This window comes from Phascolarctos cinereus, unplaced genomic scaffold, assembly GCF_003287225.1.
Source record: "Phascolarctos cinereus isolate Bilbo 61053 unplaced genomic scaffold, phaCin_HiC Scaffold_7;HRSCAF=346, whole genome shotgun sequence".
Taxonomy (NCBI): domain Eukaryota; kingdom Metazoa; phylum Chordata; class Mammalia; order Diprotodontia; family Phascolarctidae; genus Phascolarctos; species Phascolarctos cinereus.
Genome location: NW_027556180.1, coordinates 55869882 through 55888523, shown reverse-complemented (window position 1 = coordinate 55888523; position 18642 = coordinate 55869882). Strand labels below are relative to the sequence as shown.

The 18642-nt window shown below is 39.2% G+C and overlaps 1 protein-coding gene across 1 annotated transcript in view; it reads right to left on the bottom strand.

Moving 5' to 3' along the window:
• The window catches only part of DNER (delta/notch like EGF repeat containing), a 340534-nt gene that overhangs the window by 147784 nt on the left and 174108 nt on the right, over window positions 1-18642 (bottom strand). The window contains 1 exon segment of the mRNA XM_020970975.2: window positions 11582-11727. Within this exon segment, the coding sequence (XP_020826634.1) occupies window positions 11582-11727 (146 nt within the window).

Below are 18642 nucleotides of genomic sequence, written 5' to 3'. Positions count from 1 at the left end.
CCTCAGGTCAGCCACCGTCAGAGGAGGAGGCTGTTTAGAAGGACCATGTGGTATATTGATGTGTTTCTACTGCTTAGCACAGTGCCTGGCACACAGTAGGCTCTTCATAAAAGTTTGTTAACTGACTGTTCATGGCCAAAGAACCCATTACCTAGAGACCTACCTGCTAGTAATGAGCCTCCATGCACTAAAAACAATCTTTCCACAATTGACATAGTCTTATTTCCTCCCAGGACCTCCATTCAAACAAAACCCAAGCCTTTTGGTAAACAAAATATCTCTGCCATACCATATCGAGACACTGGAGTAGAAGGAGGAACTTTTGGTCTGATACCATAGCTAGAAGGTGCCAGTAAATAGAACATTAAGCTTGGGGATAGGAAGTCAACCTTAGCTTGAATCCTGCCTCATACATTTACTAGCTACGGGACCGTAGCCAAGCCTCTTAAGCTCTATCAGCCTCAGTTTCCTCAGCTATAAAATGGAGTTAATAATAATATTTACACACATCTTGGGAATCAAATGAGCTAATATATGTAAAGTGCTCTGCAGAGCTTAAAGCACTATAAGTATTAGCAATTATTATTAATGATAATGCTTAGGGAACGGGAGAGAACTTAGGACAATGTTTGTCACAGGGAAATCCAATGGCTTCTTCCTAAGGAATGATATTCTCTAGCTCTCAGGTCTCCTTTCAGATGCACAAAAATTAGAGGTTCTTTGTCTCATGTCCATCTATCCATGCTCCACCATATCCATCTACCCATATCAATCCCACCCATCCATGCACTATCCATCAAATTTTGTGCATTCTTGAATGTCTGTCTGGTTCATCTGTCTGAAGGCCACCTAGTTCAATTACCTCATTTCATAGATGGAGAAACTGAAGCAGAAGCACGATTTAATTATGAAGTGTGTTCTGCCTCTGCCGGAGTTGAGGTTTTGTATTTATTTTATGTATATTTAACTTAAATTTTTAATTTAATATAATTTATATTTGCATGCCATCCTCTAAAAATATTTAATTTTCCTCTTTCTATAGAGGCCATCACCATCCTCTCATGCACAATACCTTAGTCACATATTTGGCTCTTCTCTTCCTCTCCTCCCACACACACACTCACATCTTTAGCTGTTGAATCCCTGCTTCTATAACATCTCTCTCATCTGTTCTCCTTTCTCCATTCAACCAGGCACTCTTCTAGTGTAGGCTCTCACTACAACTTACCTGGATTACTATAATAATCTCCCATTGTCTCTAGCCTCTCCTTTCTCCAATCCATCCTTCCAAATAGCTTTCAAAATACACTTCCAAAGTCTGATGATGTCAGTACCATGCTCAAACTTCATCAAGGGATCCCTGCTGCCTAAAGACTAAAACATAGAGTCTTTAGCTTAGCATTCAAAACTCTCCACAATATGATACCAACCTACCATTATGCCCTTATTCTAAACTACTCCTCTTCATGTATTGTGTTTTCTAGAGAAAGTCTTGCCATGTCCAATCTTGCCCTTTCTCTTGTTTTTACACATTCCCAAGTACTTCCTTATCATTTCTACTATTGAAAATCCTTTTCCCTCTTCCAGCTTGGGAAATGTCTTCTATAAAGTCTTCCCTTATCCCTCTAGTATCAAGCAACAGAATCTAAGAATTGAGGGACCCCAGAGGTCATCTGGAGTTAAACCTGGACAACAACTGAGACTTAAATAAGGCGACCCACCCAACCAGTGGTCTTACTGTCTTCCTTATGGCAAAGCATCTGGATTTTTCTTTGGCCCTTTCCATAATGTACCTTGTGTCATGTTTTTTGTTACTTTACCTCACCTACCCATATTCACACACACACACACACACACACACACACACACACACACACACAAACACACACACCCTCCCCATTTGATCATGAGATCCCTGAGGTCAGGGTCTGTGTTGTTTTCCTTTTTTGTGTCCCAAGTGACTGCCATGGGGTCCCTCATATAGTCAGCACCTAAGGAATACTTGTTGAATTAATGGGATGTTAATACAGATCTCACCTCCTACAAGCAAAAGAAGCAAAAATGTCCCACTCATTTAAACATGCACCTCTCTTGGGCAAAGCCATTAAAGTACATTATTCACATTGGCTCAAAATCAGTTTGCTGTTTTACAGACTAAAAGACATAAGAAGAAGCAGTTTAGGTCTGTTTTTCCCCAAGTGGGAAGAGAATACAAACCCCAAAGATGACATTTTTATTCTCCATGGGGTAAAAGTCTGGTCAGAGCAATATTCCTGTATTCAAAAGTTATATATGTAAGTCTAAACGTTTTTATGATCACTAGTCTACAATTTGCAGAATCATGAAAAATGATTGTTTCTTCTCTTTTGACAGATTTACAACAATAATGTCCTTTGAACAAATGACTCTCTGTAGGATTTAGGGACACACAGTTAGCTTGCTCTTCAAGTGGAATTCATTCCAAAGTAATTTCATTTGAACAAAATCTCCTGAATCATAAATGTGCTTTGAAAGGTCAGGACAAATATGGTCCCTAAGGTGCAATGCTTCTAAAGCATTTTAATCTGGTACCTTGTTTTCATTTCATCAAATGGTCAAACACTGCACATAGCAACTACCCAGGCAGTGGGCAGCCATCTTTAGGTCATAATTTTCTAAGTACAGTCTGATGTTTGGGATGGGGAAAGAGTGGTGTGTAGACATGATGTAATCCTCTACACTAACCTGTAAGCTTTAGACAGTCATTAACTATAAACAATCATGGCTTAACTTGGGAAACTACATTTTGGTTCTCTGAATAATAGCATTGAGGAAGGAAGATGCAGGATGGGTTATCCATTTTATAAAACAATTACTTGGTAATCACTCCTTTTAAATATTTGTTACAAGTAGATAAAATGTGTGATATCACATTTTAATTCAGACAGGGTTATGATCATCCTTTCTGGTATTTTCTACAACATATAAGGAAGACTTTATTTTAAAAAATATACCACAAATTTGTTATAATTCAAACTCAAATCAGTCAAAATGGAAAGTATTTATTCTTGAACATATAAATGGCAAAATGGGAGTTGGTGATAATGATGTTCAGTTATTTTTGGTCATGTCCGACTCTTGATGACCCCATTTGGGGTTTTCTTGGCAAAAATACTAGAGTGGTTTTCCATTTCCTTCCCCAGCTCATTTTACAGATGAGGAAACTGAGGCAGACAGGGTGAAGTGATTTGCCCAGGGTTATACAGCTAGTAAGTGTCTGAAGCCCGATTTGAACTCAGAAGGATGAATCTTCCTGATTCCCAGCCTAACGCTCTATCCACTGCATCACCTAGCTGCCCTGAAGGTCATTTGACCATGCTATCTCCTTAACCTTTTATTCCATCTCTCCTCCTTTTTGCTAGTAACAATCCAGTATGAATATTCTATCCTTGCTGGCATCACTTTCTCACCACCCACATACTCTTCAACACTTGCAATCCCATTTCTGATTCCACAGGTATTATGAAACTGTTCTCTGAAGGGTAATTAATGACTCAATGATTAAAACTGATAATTTTGTATCTTCTTCATCCTCGTTGGTTTTTTGTTAATTCTTGACACTGTTGACCACACTCTCCTCCTAAATATCCTCTCCTACTTTGGCTTTCATGACATTGTTCTCTCCTGGTTCTCCTCCTACCTGCCTTACCACTCCCCTTCTCAGTTTCTTCCCTGTCTCAGTTTCCATGGCAAGTCTTTCATCCATCTCCCAACCCCTCAGTATGGATATTTCTCAAAATTCTAGTTCTGTCTAGTACCCACATACTTTAAAGTTCACTAACACTCACCTCCTTGTTGTGCCTCTCACAAGACTCTATTCCCTTGGAAAACATTCACATGAGTTTTCTCCCCTTGTCTGGAATGCACTGCCCACCCCAATAGCCCAAGTTCTGAGTCTTCTCTCCATCCTTTAATATACCTAGAACCATTATCATTCATTTGCCTCCTTAAATCCCTACCTCATATTAAACAAAATGTGCCAAAAAGACCTAGTACCATTTTAAGTTTTAGTAGCTTAAAACCAAGCCTTTTAGGCCACCCTGCATTTTATTGGGTACGTGTGGTATCCTCTCCTATCCCATCCCCAACCTGTGACTGTTTTGTCTTTGCCTCTAGCTCCAGTGCCTACTGCAGTGGCTAAGAAATAGAAAGGTAGATCAATGGAACAGAGTAGACACACAATTTACAGCAGCAAATAAATAAAGTAACCTTGTATTTGACAAATATAAAGACAAGATTTAGTGGTAAGAATTCATTATTTAGTGAAAATTGTTGGGAAAACTAGAAAGCAGTATGGCAGAAATTGGGCATAGACCAAAATCTTACACAATCTACTAAGACAAGGTCAAAATGGATACATGACCTAGATATAAAGAGAGAGATTACAAGAAAATCTGAAGAACATGGAACATATTACTTATCAGACTTATAGATAGGCAAACAATTTAGGATAAATGAAACAAAGAGCAGAGTGAGGTATAAAGTGGATAATTCTGATTAAATTTAATTGTGATAGGAGTTTAATAAGTGTTTAATTGACCTTAATATCTCTAGCACCTTCATTTCAGCCATAACAAATCCTCAGTATGGTTTCAGATCATTATTCTTTGCTACCCCAAAAGTGTGTGTGTGTGTTCCTTCAATATGGTGTCTACTTATTTAGCAAAAGTATCGCCCTAAAGAGACTTCCCTCAATGGTTGCTTTCCTAAATATAAATCATCCAGTCTCCACCAACCTTGGCCATGTTACCTGCTTCAAACAGAAGGTTCCTCTTTAACTAGAGCAATAGTGACTGGGAATCTAGACCCAACAGAAACTGAACTGCAGTGATCTCTAAAGGTTCCTAGGAGGAAGGCAATGTACTAGTAACCAACTACCTCCTCAACCCTGAGTGCTATTTTCTTGAGTACAGACCTGTTATTTCATCAGCATAGGAAGCTTAAAGTGTGGAAACCCCTTCCACTGATACAGACTGGCAACTGGTCTCTAATTAATCATCCTAGAATCTAAAAGAGTTGATTAGGAAGCTGAGAGATTAAATGACTTTCCTGGCGTGAAAAGGCTGGTATGGATGAAAGGCAAGGCTTGAACCAGGTCCTCCTGTCTCTAAGGATGGCCCTCTATCCATTATACTACACTGCCTCTCAGAGATATAAAAATATCTTCCTTTATTTCTGGAGGGCTCTCTCTGTCACCCTCTAGTATACCTCCTTACAACCCTACTATAGCAAAACGTCTTTGTAAAGACTGAAAATGGCCTTTTTACAATGAGATTACATTTTAATGAGGATCTTTTCAATTTGTTCTAATTTTGGCCTGAGAATCATATCTCTGAGATGTCTCTTCAGATGAGTGAAATATTGGCTCTATTACAGCCTATCAATGCACTACTATTAAAAGTTAAAAAGGGAGACTAGTGATCATTTCAAATCAACAAGATGATCAAAAAAGTGGACGGCATGGAAGAGAGCACAAATTTCTCAAATTATTCTGGCCCATTTCTTTTTGACAAATAAGAGAAAGAGTTGGTAATGGTATCTAAGTCTCTTTCTTAAGTGACTATTACATTTTTCCTGGATCCACAATATATATGAGATTGGCATAATAATGGCTTAGAGAAGAAAATGTTTCTAATCCATTATTCTCAATAACCACATTCATCAGTCATTTTCTGCACTCTGATATTCACCAAATGTTGCTCAAATATTAGACATCTGGTTTTCCATCAGGACCTCAGGGTGACTAATCTGTAGTACACTTACAAGTCAAACTTCCTCTATTATCTCATGACCACAATCATGGGGCTAGAAACAATCATTGGTAAACCAAGAGTTAGAAATGTTAGTTTGACTAATTATGATGCAAATTAAATTGGGGTAAAAAAGCAAAATAACTTTACCAGCCAAACACTTCAAAACAATAACTTTTTATTAATAGCTTTTGTTTTTATATTCTGCTCCCTCTCTCTCTCTCTCTCTCTCTCTCTCTCTCTCTCTCTCTCTCTCTCACACACACACACACACACACACACACACACACACACACACACACACACACAGAACCATCCCCATAACAATGAACAAAACAGAAAGAGAGATACAAGTCCAGCATAATCAAAGAGGATGGGAATTATTCTGGGAGAAAATATCTTACCGCATGGTTTATGCAATTAACGTTGGTGGTGAGGTAGAAGAGAAGGCCTTCTAACTACCAAGTGATATTTTGATCATCAATAGGAAAGTATGACTTGTGGTGGGAGGAGGAGAACAAGCAATTTTTTTTATAAAAAAGGAAAAACCAAGAAGAAATGCTCACCTGACTGTGAGCTGAAAAGAAGCTTCAGAGAAATGTTCTTTTCAAAAATGTTTGTTGAGCATTAACAAAAAAATGACCCATACTTTTCAAGTATGAAATGTCCTCTGGTCTAAAAAAATCTGACAAGAAAGAGACAGAGTTGGTTCCACTTGGTAAACTAAAATGGATAACATTACTAAATAAGGGCCTTCCAAAACTCATGGCTGCTCCACCTTGCGAGAAGATTTAATATGAGAATATAATACAACAAAGACTTGTTAAGTGACTCCTCTATGGCAAACATTGTGTTAGGGAAGGCAAACCAATTAGATAAAACACAGTCCCTTCCCTCAAGAAGCTTATGGTCTAGTTGGAAAATAAGATACCATTCATACATAATTATACAATGTTTTATATATATATATATATATATTATTACATTTGAAATTTATAAACACAGTACTATGAGAAGGCTGAAGAAGGTAACTGGAAGAGAAGAAAAGAGGCTTCCCGAAGGACCTGGCATTGTAGTTGCCTTTTCAAGGAAGGATAGTGATTCAACAGGCAAAAAAGAGGAGGGAGGATCTTCCAAACAGAGAAAGCAGTGTAAGCAAAGGTGCAAGGGCTAGAGAGTACTACACACAATGGAAGAACAAAGGGTAGTTCATTTTCACCAAGATGTAAAGGGTCTACAGGGGAGTGATAGTAGATAACCCAAGAAAAGGAGGTGTGATGACAAATTGTAGCCGACCTCGAATACCAGACAGAAGAGCTGGAACTTTCTTTGATGATCAATAAGGAGCCATTGAGGATTTTTGAGAAGAGGCATGCCCTGATCTCTATAAAAGAAAGATTATTCTTGCCTTGGATTATTTTAGATTAGGGGAATAAAAGCAAAAACATCTTTAGGTAGGCTCCCGCAATAGCCCAGGTGGCTGGTAATGAGGGCCTGTAACTAAGACAAAGGCTGCAGAAATATAGAAAGGGCTAGATTTCAAAGATACTGCCAAAGAAACAGTAGCAGCTTACATTTACCTAGAACCAAAAGGTTTGCAAGGAACTTTCCTCCCACCAACCCTGCAAGGTACAAAGTGCCAATACCCTTGTCTCCGCTTACAAGATGTACCTCCAATGCTTACTACTTGTATGACCTTAGGCAAATCCCTTACATCCCTGGCCATCGGTCTCCTTGTCTGTTAAACGAGAGGGTCAGATTAGATGGCCTCTGGGGTCTCTTGAAGCTCTCCACCTAGTGACTATGATCTTTCCCAACAGTAAGCCCAGTTCTCTGCATTCAGTGGGATGTCATTCGGTTCAATTTAAAGCCAATTGATTTTGGGTTGGATTTGGTCCTTTGTTTGCTCATTTTATATCTCTAATGCTACCAGCTCCTCCATGGTCTGCAGGTGCTTTTGATTCGATTCAATTCAACTGCACTTACTGAGAATCTACAATGTGCCAGACATCATGCTAACCAATATGGAGACTCGTGTGGCTCTGGGATCTCACCAATTGGGATGTTTCCTCCAGCAATACAGGTCACACCCCATCCATGCCCACCTGTCCCATGTCTCTTGTCCGTGTCCTCCTAGAGCTTTGCCATAGGGAACCCACCCAATGCACTGTTTTTTCCTCACATTCTGAGAGTACTCTCACCTCATGATCAGCCTATATGTTCTTCCAACCTTACATTTTCCTAATGATATCTTTTACTCCCTAAAGAGGCAGTGTGGTATAATGAAAAGAGCATAGAGCCAGAAAAGAGTTTAGAGCCAGAAAACCTGGGATGAAATTCTAGTTCTGCTGTGTTGTACCTATATGATCTTAATTTTCTGGACTCGAATTTCCCTCACCTACGAAGGGGGGGGGGGGATCAATGACTTCTTAGTTCTTTTCCAGATCTAAATGGATGATGCTACGATCCTGAGGTAACCATGTGGCAGAGAAGAGTGTTGGACTTGGAGTCAGAAAGATCTGAGTTCAGATCTTGCCTCAGACTCTTCCAATTGTGTGATCTGCTCTCATTATTAGTTTCTTCTTCTGTAAAATAGAGGTTGGACTCAATAGTTTCTAAGGACTCTTTCAGCTCAAAATCTATGGTCCATTGCTCTTTATGTTGCAGCCTGTTCACCATGTCCCCGTGTGACTGTCCATTGTGCTCTCTGTGATGCAGCACTGGGGCTACAAAGACAAAAGTGAAAACAGGCCCTACCCTCAAGAAGCTTGCAGTCTCCATTGCCCATAATGAACAGCTTTTTCCTAAGGTTTTTGTGGAGTTATTTTTCTTCTGGTCCTTTTCTGACCACAGTCAGAGAAAAGCACTGAATATCCTCTCCTTTGCTACAGGGTGTATTGATTAATGAGACTTCCCCAAGGAGAGGGAAGAAAATCTTCCAAACTGGCTGAGAAGTAAGACAGTGGAATCTAAAATGCAAGTTTATCTGGTGGAAAAGAAATCTTCTCCTTGGTTTTCTTTCACCTTTTGGCCTCAGTCCCGTCCATCTGTCCCAAGGCAAGAATATGTTCTGGCTCTGACTTTTATTTGTGCTCATTTTCATCCCTTGGACAAAGCTTTCTAGTCACGACTGAGCCACCTATCCAGTTTCATGGCTAAATTCTGCCCCCTACAGATGATTTCTTTCAGGAATATGATATTAAATGGTATCCAAATATTATTGTTAATATCATGCATTGTTGTTGTTGTTCTTTGTCCTTCAGTCTTAAAGAAGACCATGACATCAGGAAGGTGATGCCATGACTTGCAGGTGAATTGGGTTTAAGTGAAGGAAGGCTGTGCAAAGTCACACATTGATGTGTTAGTTAATAATGTAATACAATATTAAATTATATGATACAATTTATACAAATACAAAATATCAAGTTTTGTAGATTGTTAGAGCTAGAAAAAAGGTCAGCTTGTCTAAACCTCTCATTTATTGATGAAGCAACAGCCCCAGAGAGATGAATTAGCTAAGGTTACACAGAAAGTGGTCCAAGCAGGATTCAAAACAGCTCACAAGGCTCCAGATACAACGATTTTTCCCCCCACTGGACCTTGTTACATCTCCTATACTAGGCTTCTAATTCTCATTGCTGCTGATTTTGAAATTTTCAGCTATTCCAATAGAGAACTGCATAAGCTGCTATCTATAAACCTAGAAAACTATGCTGATTTTCCTTTTTAAAATTTTTAATCTTATTTTATTGATATCTTGTTTTTATATCCCTTCATTTCTGAATATATCCCACCTCCATCCCTTACCCTTTAATTCAGACAAGGCAACAATGTAAAGGATGCTGAACCTGGAGTCAAGAAGACTGGAGTTCAAATCAGCCCCAGATCCTTTCCAGTGTGACCCTGGGCAAGTCAATTTGCCTCTCTGAGACTCAGTTTCCTCAACTGTAAAATGGCATCTACCTCTCAGGGCTTTTGGGAGAAACAAAAAGGATAATACCTGTAAAATGCTTAGTACAGTGCCTGGCACACAGAGTACGCTATAGAAATGCTTATTTACTTCTTACCCTAACACAGATTAAAAAGAGAGATTTTAAAAAGCAATTCAGAAAAACCTACCCGAGAACATATGCAATACGCCATACCCTTCGTCCTTAACTTGGTCATTCTAGTTACCTGGTGTTCAGTCTCATTTTTGTCCTTTCCATTCACATTGTGGTGGTCTCTCTCTATATGTTGTTGTCCTGGTTTCACTTATTTCATTCTGAATCAGTTAATACGAGTCTTTTCATCCTTCTTTAAATTCTTATATGTTCATTTCTTTTGATGGAGAAATATCCCATTATATCTATGTACCACGATGTTTTTAACCATTCCCCCAGTGGATGGCTCTCTGATTTGTTTCCAGGTTTTTGCCACCACAAAAAGGGCTGCTATGAATGGTGGTGTATATGAGACCTTTCTTTGACCTCTTATATAATGCCCAGTAGTGAGACTTCTGGGAAAAAGAGGTATCAGCAAACCCTATTTTTCATGGGAGGTTGCTGTTTCATTGGTGGACAAGAGTCATATAGGATGAGAAGCCACGAAAAGGCCAATATCAGTGAGGTAGAAGAACCCTTAAATGTTTAGGAGGTTCTGCTCCTACTTAACACCAGCTTAGGCAGAAATACTTGCATGGTTTGTGAAGAGCGAGCTAGAAGAAGGGCAATAATATGAAATGGTAAAGAGGAAAAATGGATATTCAAAAGTAGAATGGGATCTTTTAGAGGTAGTGAGCTCCCTGATGTGTTCAAGCAAAGCTGGATAGTGATATATTAGCAATATGGTAGAGAAGAGTCCTGCATTAGGTGGGAAGCTGGACTAGCTGACCTCCTTTCTAACTTCATCATGAACAAAGAAGAAAGGAGACAGAAGGTATGTGTTTAAAAGTTTCTTCTCAGGGGCAGCTAGGTGGCTCAGTGGACAGAGCACTGGCCCTAAAGTCAGGAGTACCTGAGTTCAAATCCAGCCTCAGACCAAACACTTGACACTTCCTAGCTGTGTGACCCTGGGCAAGTCACTTAACCCCAATTGCCTTAAAAAAAAAAGTTTCTTCTCTCCCACAGCCTCCCACATTTCCCATTCCAAAAATGATCTCAGCTATTAGAGGAGAAGGGCACAGCCTTTTACTTAAGCATCAGAAGAGCTCCTAAAAACTTAGGGAAGTAGTTACTATATTTGTCATCAAAGAGTCTAAAAAATGAAAGGGATAGGAATAGCCCTAGCCCTCCCCTTCCCTCTCACATTTCTTCTGGTCCTGCTGTCAGATGGAATACACCTGCCCGTTCTCATAAAGTCCATCTCTTCCACCAAAGCATATATCTAGCCTAACTGCCAGCACTTTATGTTTGTACATGAGGAATCTGTGATTGTTCATCAATGTAAGGAATCCCAGGTTGGGAATAGCTTCAACAAATGCCAATCACCACCCATCTGTAACTTAGTAGATAAATGATGTGGTTGATTGATATTCTGAGGAGTTAAGTAATTTGCCGAATCACGTGGCTAGCGAATGTCAGAAGCAGGATTCAGATCCAGGTCTTCTTGACTCTAAGTCTAACACTGTAGCCAACACCACACATACTATATACCAGGATGCCTGTTTGACTGCATTTTGTGATCATTATTCAATTATTTCACAAAATCTGCATATGCAATCATTACACAGATGCACACGAAAACAGAAATACACATCAGATTTTTGACAATGAATACACACTGTTTAAAATAGAAAAGTTCCCCTTTCTCACCTCTGCTGGTGTGGTGGTACATTTTCCCTTTCCAGAACACTGTATATCATGTGACTTGCTGTCCACTGCCACACAGGTGCTGACCTTCACGACCACAGTCAAGCGCAAAGCCACAATGCATTTACTAACAGAATCATTCACGAAACCTGGGAAGAAAAGAGAAGAATTTTTTTTTCCTTTGAGATAAAGTCAAATAAGCTGTCATACTAACAGGATAGAAAACACCACCAAAGTAGTATTCTGGTCTGGCAAAGATAATGAAATTTTACATAGCAGGTGATCAGCAAATATTATGTTGATTAACGTTTCATTTGGTCATTAACTCTCTGATTTTAAACTATATAATTAAACCCACTCATTGAAGCAGAACACAGCAAGGATTACAGAATTATAGAAACTCAGTGTGTGAAAGGACCTCAACCATCTGGTCCAAGTAATGCCTGACCAAGAATCCCTTCTACAACATACCAAAACTAGGGGCTGTAGACCGTTTGTTTAAAGCCATCTATAACAAAGAGGAAGTCACTATCATTTAAGGCAAGCCATTCTACTACTGGACAGCTCCAACCATTGGGAAGCATTTCCTTTCAAGCCTAAATTTGTCTCTTTGAACTTCTGCCCACTGTTCCCTGCCATTCTGGTGATTGGTGCCAAACACAGCAAAGCTAATCCCTTTTCCATGTGAGAGCACTTCAAATATATTTAAATATATGTTGTCATTTGGTAGTAGCACCGGGGAAAACAACCAGAAGCATTTTCCTGAACTGAGAAAATGTAACTACATCAGTGAAGCCTGATTGTACCACTTTGGTGGATTTCTAATTTTCTCATCAAAAACACTCATTTGTCCACGTACATTTGTTTCCTAATTTCAAAATAATACACTGGTTCATTTTCCCATGTACTGGACAATCAATGTTTAAGACCATGGCACATCCCATCCAATCACCTCGGGTCTCTTCATGCTTAAGAATAACTTGCACAGCCAAACTGACTGCTGGGGCACTAACATGGATCATTAGGCTGGCCAGGATGACAAGCCTAGCTATGCTGCAGCCTGGTCATGGAACACTCCTAGACTGGCCTCTGATGAGACTTGGAAAATGTCTTGTCCCCAATGTAGTTGAGTTACTGCCCAGCAGTGAACGGCGTCACAGCTAATAAGACACGGCTTCTACACTCACTTTACTATGTCATAACTATCCTCCCTTCTCCACTTTGTCAGATTTCTTCCCAAGTTATCCCTGTGAGGAGGCAGGGTTAGATAAAGGGGTCTTTTATTTGTTCATACCACTTCAGTCCATTTTTGGTGGCAAGAGTTCCAGAAATCACAACTGCACCAATTTAACTTGCTTATACAGCATGGGGCACCAACCCAGAACCTGACAGACATGTCATAAACACATTTAACGAAGTCAGTAATGGTTCCGAAGCATTTCCTCTATTTCAATGGGTCCCACTTATCACTCCTTTTAATCCAGAACAGGAGGTCACTACCACACATGTATTAGACCTTGGCAACCTGTCATTTGAGTTTCATTTCACACTGTAATGGAAAAACGCATTGTGAAAAATTTGGTGGAAATTTGAAAAATAAAAATAGTCTTTCCACATATTTTTTCCTTTTTTATTCTTTTAAAAGTATTGCGGGAAAGCAATGCTTGACAGGGGCTCAGTTATTCCACTTCCTATTCCTTAATTGAAATCACAAGCCTGCTGCCTTAATTAGTTGAGGTGAACTAACAACTATTTCTTGCTGGAAACAGGACATCACGAAGCACTAGAAATTAACAAGAACGCCCCATGGGAGGAGTGATCCATCTTTTCAGGTATACTCAGTTGGTTCTGGTCTTTAACTATGTCAATAAATAAAATGGCAAAAGCAAAGAGTAAAACATCAGGACAGTTTTCTCATGACCTGAGAAAGGTCAAACAACCTTTCGGTGGGAAGTGGGGAGATAATTACTCCTTCACAAGGTGAATGAAAGGGACAGTAAGGAAATAAGACCATAAAGGTGTGCCCATTGGTAGAATGGACACACTTGTACCTTGCAGAAATGCCACATTGAACTGAAGACTTCCTGGACAGGAAAGATGGGGAGAGCTGGCTTTTCTACTTCTAAGAGGTTTCTTTTACATGGGAATAATTATCCAAGGTCAGTGCCAAGGGCCACCCAGTTTAGTTCCAAAGAACAATGTCACAAAGGGGACCAAGTTATCATTCCTTACATAAGCTTTCAAAGTCCAAAGGATATTTGGCTAGAAGGGATCATAGAGCCTGGCAAATCTAACCCCTTCATTTTGTAGTTGATAAAATTGAGGCACCATGAGTTTAAATGAGTTGCCCAGGATCACATGGCAAGAAAGTCCCAATTCTAACTCAGGTCGTCCTGATTCCAAGTCCAGAACTCTATCCATTGTGCCCCCTAGCCGCCCCATTCAGTACAGCTAAGCTCCTCTTAGACACTTATGATACCCATATCATCCATAGGTTTACCTAAACCTCTTGCCAATACATTTTTATTTCCTGAAGGCTGTAGTCAGAGAGGAGATTTTCAGACTTTGGGGATGTTCTAGTCCATTCAGAGATGAAACAATTTTGAAAGAGGTTGAGTTCTGGTCTGTGACTTCCCTGGTAAGTGGTTGAAATTGAGTAGAAATGAGGGCACAGGAGATGAGCAGTTCAAAAAACTATGAAGACACAATGTTAGCTGGATCATCCAAATAGACACCAAAGTCTCCAAAGGTGACGGCATGGGAAGGGATGGAGAGGATCATTTAAGCAAGTGCCAAGATCATAGAGAATGGTGGGACAGTGACTAGGAAGCCAGAAGAGAGCAGGGCTAACAATTGGGAAAGCGTGGTATAGATGGGTGGCACAAATGTTAAAGCATCATGGCAGGAAAGGAAATGTCTGGAAGTGGATGTGGAAAGCAAGAAATAGACCAACTTTCCATATGGGCCCTACAATGTGGATTGGCAAGAAGCTGGAGGACAGGTCAAGGAGAGGAATAGGCAACAATCAACCGGTAATGTATAGTCCTCAAGGAAAATCAGCTTTCTGTTCATGGCTATTTCAAAAAAAATCAAATATCAAATCTACTCTCAAAGACAAAGGTCTGCCAACATAGAGTATACCCACAACAGGATAGGAACACAGACTGAGAGATGAAAGGGTCCTTAGAAGCCCTCTAACAAAACCCTGTCATTTTACAGATGAGGGAACAAAAACCCACAGATATTCAGCGATGCCCCAAATCACAAAAGCAGGATTCAAACTCAACACCTCAACTCTAGAATTAGGGTTCTTTTGTTGGTACCAATATGCCCTTCCATTGTACTGTGCAGCCTTTATGAGAATGGGCCATGGTAAATGGAAGTGTGAGCGAAAGTGTAAGAGGTACAAGACACAGGGGAGTTTGCTAATTATGGACAGAGGGTTCTAAAGGAACACAGTAAAAAGGTCAGCCGTGGGACAATAGGAACTGGGATGAAGCATGGGTGGGATGGATACTGGGGAGAGTAATTGGCAGAGCTAATGAAGGATGGTAGAAAGCTAGGATTATTGTCCTGGACCTGGAGTCAGGAAGACCCAAGTTCAAATATGGCCCCAGATACTCACTAGCTATAGATCCTGGGCAGATTCTGTTTCCCTATCTGTAAAATCAGGATTTCACAACAGGATGATAATAGCAGAGTTAATAGCATTCACCAGGGGCAGTTAGGTGGTGCAGTGGATAGAGTACCGGCCCTGAAGTCAGGAGAACCTGAGTTCGAATCCAGCCTCAGACCGAACACTTGACATTTACTAGCTGTGTGACCCTGGGCAAGTCACTTCACCCCAATTGCCAAAAAAAAAAATAGCATTCACCTCTCAGAGATGTTCTGAGGATAAAATGAGATAATATTTGTAAAACGCTTTGTAAACCTTACAGTACCATATAAATGCTAGCTACTGTAATGATGATGATGATGATGATGATGACGATGATGATGATAAGGAGGAGGAGGCATAGTTCAGTTTGTCTTGATACTAAGATACTAAGAAGCTAGGAGGAATTGTAGGATTATAGTAGATTCATTGTAGGATTAGCAGCAGAAGGGGTTATTTTTTAGAGATCAACTAATGTCTCTGATCTTCTATTTTGCATGTTAGGAAACTGAGTCCCAGAGAGGTTAAGGACCAGTCCAAAGTCACAGGGGTAGTCCACAATAGGACAGGATTCAAACTCCAGACCCAGAATTCTTTCCAGTGTGCCACAATTGACCTAGAAGTTGTAAAGAGAGTTTCTTCTTTCACAACTGTGACTAATATGGAAATATTTTTACATGATAGCACATGTATAAACTAGAGTAAACTGCCTACCATTTTCAGAAGAGGGGAGGGGAGGGAGGAAGGAAAGAAAAAAAATTTGGAACTCAAAATCTTGTAAAAATGAATGCTAAAAATTTTCTTAACATGTAACTGGGGGGGAAAATATAAATATTATTAAAACATTAAAAAAATAAACTTACCAATGACCTACAAAACAAAACAAAAAGAAGTTGTAAAAAAAGATAGGCAGAGCCAGCTAAGATGGTTAACAGATGCTTGTACACCCTTCTCTACTTATTTCAACTGTCTGTTTCTCACCATTCTAAATTATATCATTGCTTTAATGTTTGCAAAATACCTTCTGCCTTACAGTGATTAAGATGTACAAAGATTATTATCTTCATTTTATAGATGAGAAAACTGAGGCAGAGAGCGCAAGAGGCTAAGATTTACCAGAGTCACATACCTGATAAGCACGTGAGGTAGGAGGTAAACTCAGCATCCTAGCTCCAAGACCATCATTCTTTCCACTAACCACACTACAAATTCTCAGAGTCTAGCAACCATGACATATAAAGTGTGGCTATAAAGTAATGGAGCCAATTTTTAAAAAATAAAATGCACCAGAAACCATCTGTTATTCTTTAAAATTCACCTGGGAAGAGGCAAAAATTATTCTGATGATTTTGCCACTGTTCAAAACTTTGTTGGAATTCTAGTAAACAACTGCTGTCTCCAGAGCTTGAGAAACGTTGTTACAAAAGTTCAAATCCAAGCTTATAGACTGAGTAACCTTGGACAAGTAACTGTGCCTTTCCGGGCCTCAGTTTCCTCATCTTTAAAAAGAGGGAATTATACTAACATCATAATTATAATTTTAGAATTATAGAATTATAATAATATCATTAGAGTTGTAATATTACTATTATGACATTTATAAAGTGTTTTAAGTTTTGCAAAGTATTTTGCAGATGAGACAGGTGTTATTATTATCCCCTTTTTACAGATGACGAAATGTAGACTGAGAGAGGTTATATGAATTTCTCAGGGTCACATGGCTAGCACATATCTAAGGCAGTATTCAAACTCAAGTCTTCCTGACTCCAACACTATCAACGGGGACACCTAACTTTAAGAGATGAGCCTGCCAGTCTCTTCCTGCTCTAAATCAGCAATCCTATGCTCCTCAGTAGGGGTAAGTCTTTGTATCTTGAGGATAGAATGCAATAATAATAAATCATAATAATAGCATTTAGATAGAACTTACTATATGCCAGACACTGTACTAGTTTAGGTTTTCTGGAAACAGCCACAAGTCATTCAAAGCCAAGGCCCATCCCCAGTTCAAACCCTGTCTGCGTCCACTGAAGTAGTTTCATTTTCTTTTTAAGCAAATCAACACCAATCTATAACTCAGGAAAAAAAAGCAATAAACGAAAAGCCTTTGGGAAATGAATATACTACCACAATCTCATCTCTTTCTTTTTTTAAGAAAGTACATCAAATCTTGTCAGAAATATTTTTTGTACATGTGTCTAAAAGAGAAATGACAATATCTAACTTACTGTTTGAGATGTCAAAACCCTATATGGAATATGATGGATTCATTAATAGACCATGAAAAAGTATGACAGGATTATCCAGAAAAGTTGCAGCTATGGACTTAGTCTGCTACCTGTCATCTAGAAAAAGGTTTTTTTTTTTCGGGGGGGGTGGAGAGTTTGGGGTTGGTTTTTTTTGTTTTTTACAGCATTTAAGACTAATTAGCCAATATTTTCTTGGGTATATTTAAGCATATTTCTACACAAGAGCCATGATGTCATGGCTACACACACATAAAATTACTTGCCCACATGGGGGCAGAGGCAGGGTTCCGAGCCACTGTGAATGAATGAATGATATTTATTAAACAATTACTTTGTGCCAAACACTGTTACAAGTGTTTGTAACACAGTGAAGTGTGACAGTAGGAGTGAATTATTCCTAGACAATGAATGATTCTATGTATTCCTAAGTCGTCACTACTCTCTTACATTCCTTAGTGATTTAATTCAATTCAACCTACTAAGTGCAAAGGACTATGCCTTATAAGCACTGAAGGCTAAGTGCCATGACATTAGACAGAGGCCAAGGGAGATGAGAGATGAAGAAGAAATGGAAAAAGATATGACTGAGGATTTCAATTTCTTAAATTGCATTACTATTTAAGTCACTATAATAATCAAGAAATCAACAAGTATTTGCTAATCATCTACAAATAATAGATATGGAGGCCATGGAAACAAACATACAAAAATTCCTTAATTCAATGGACCTCCATTCACCTGTAGGAGAACATGTAAATGTATGTTAAGTACATGCAAAATAAATACAAGGTAACAGTGAGAGAGATACTAACAGCTGGGGAATCAAGAAAAGCCTCAAAATAGGGGAGTGCTTGTGCTGAGCTTTGAAGGGAAGTAGGGGTTGAAAGAAGGAGAGATAAAAGAAACTGGATCCCAAGAAAGAACAAATATATACATATACATATATACATATATATGTGTGTATGTGTGTGTGTGTGTGTGTGTGTGTGTATGTAGCCTCAGCATGTAGCATGGTGCCTGACCCAGAGAATCAATGCTTGTTGAAATGAACCAGAGTCCAGTAAAGTCATTAAATAAGTAATTATAATTGTGTTGTAGAAATTAAGAACCATATATATGTTTTTGATGGTAGTATTCATTTGAATCACTTCCAACCACAT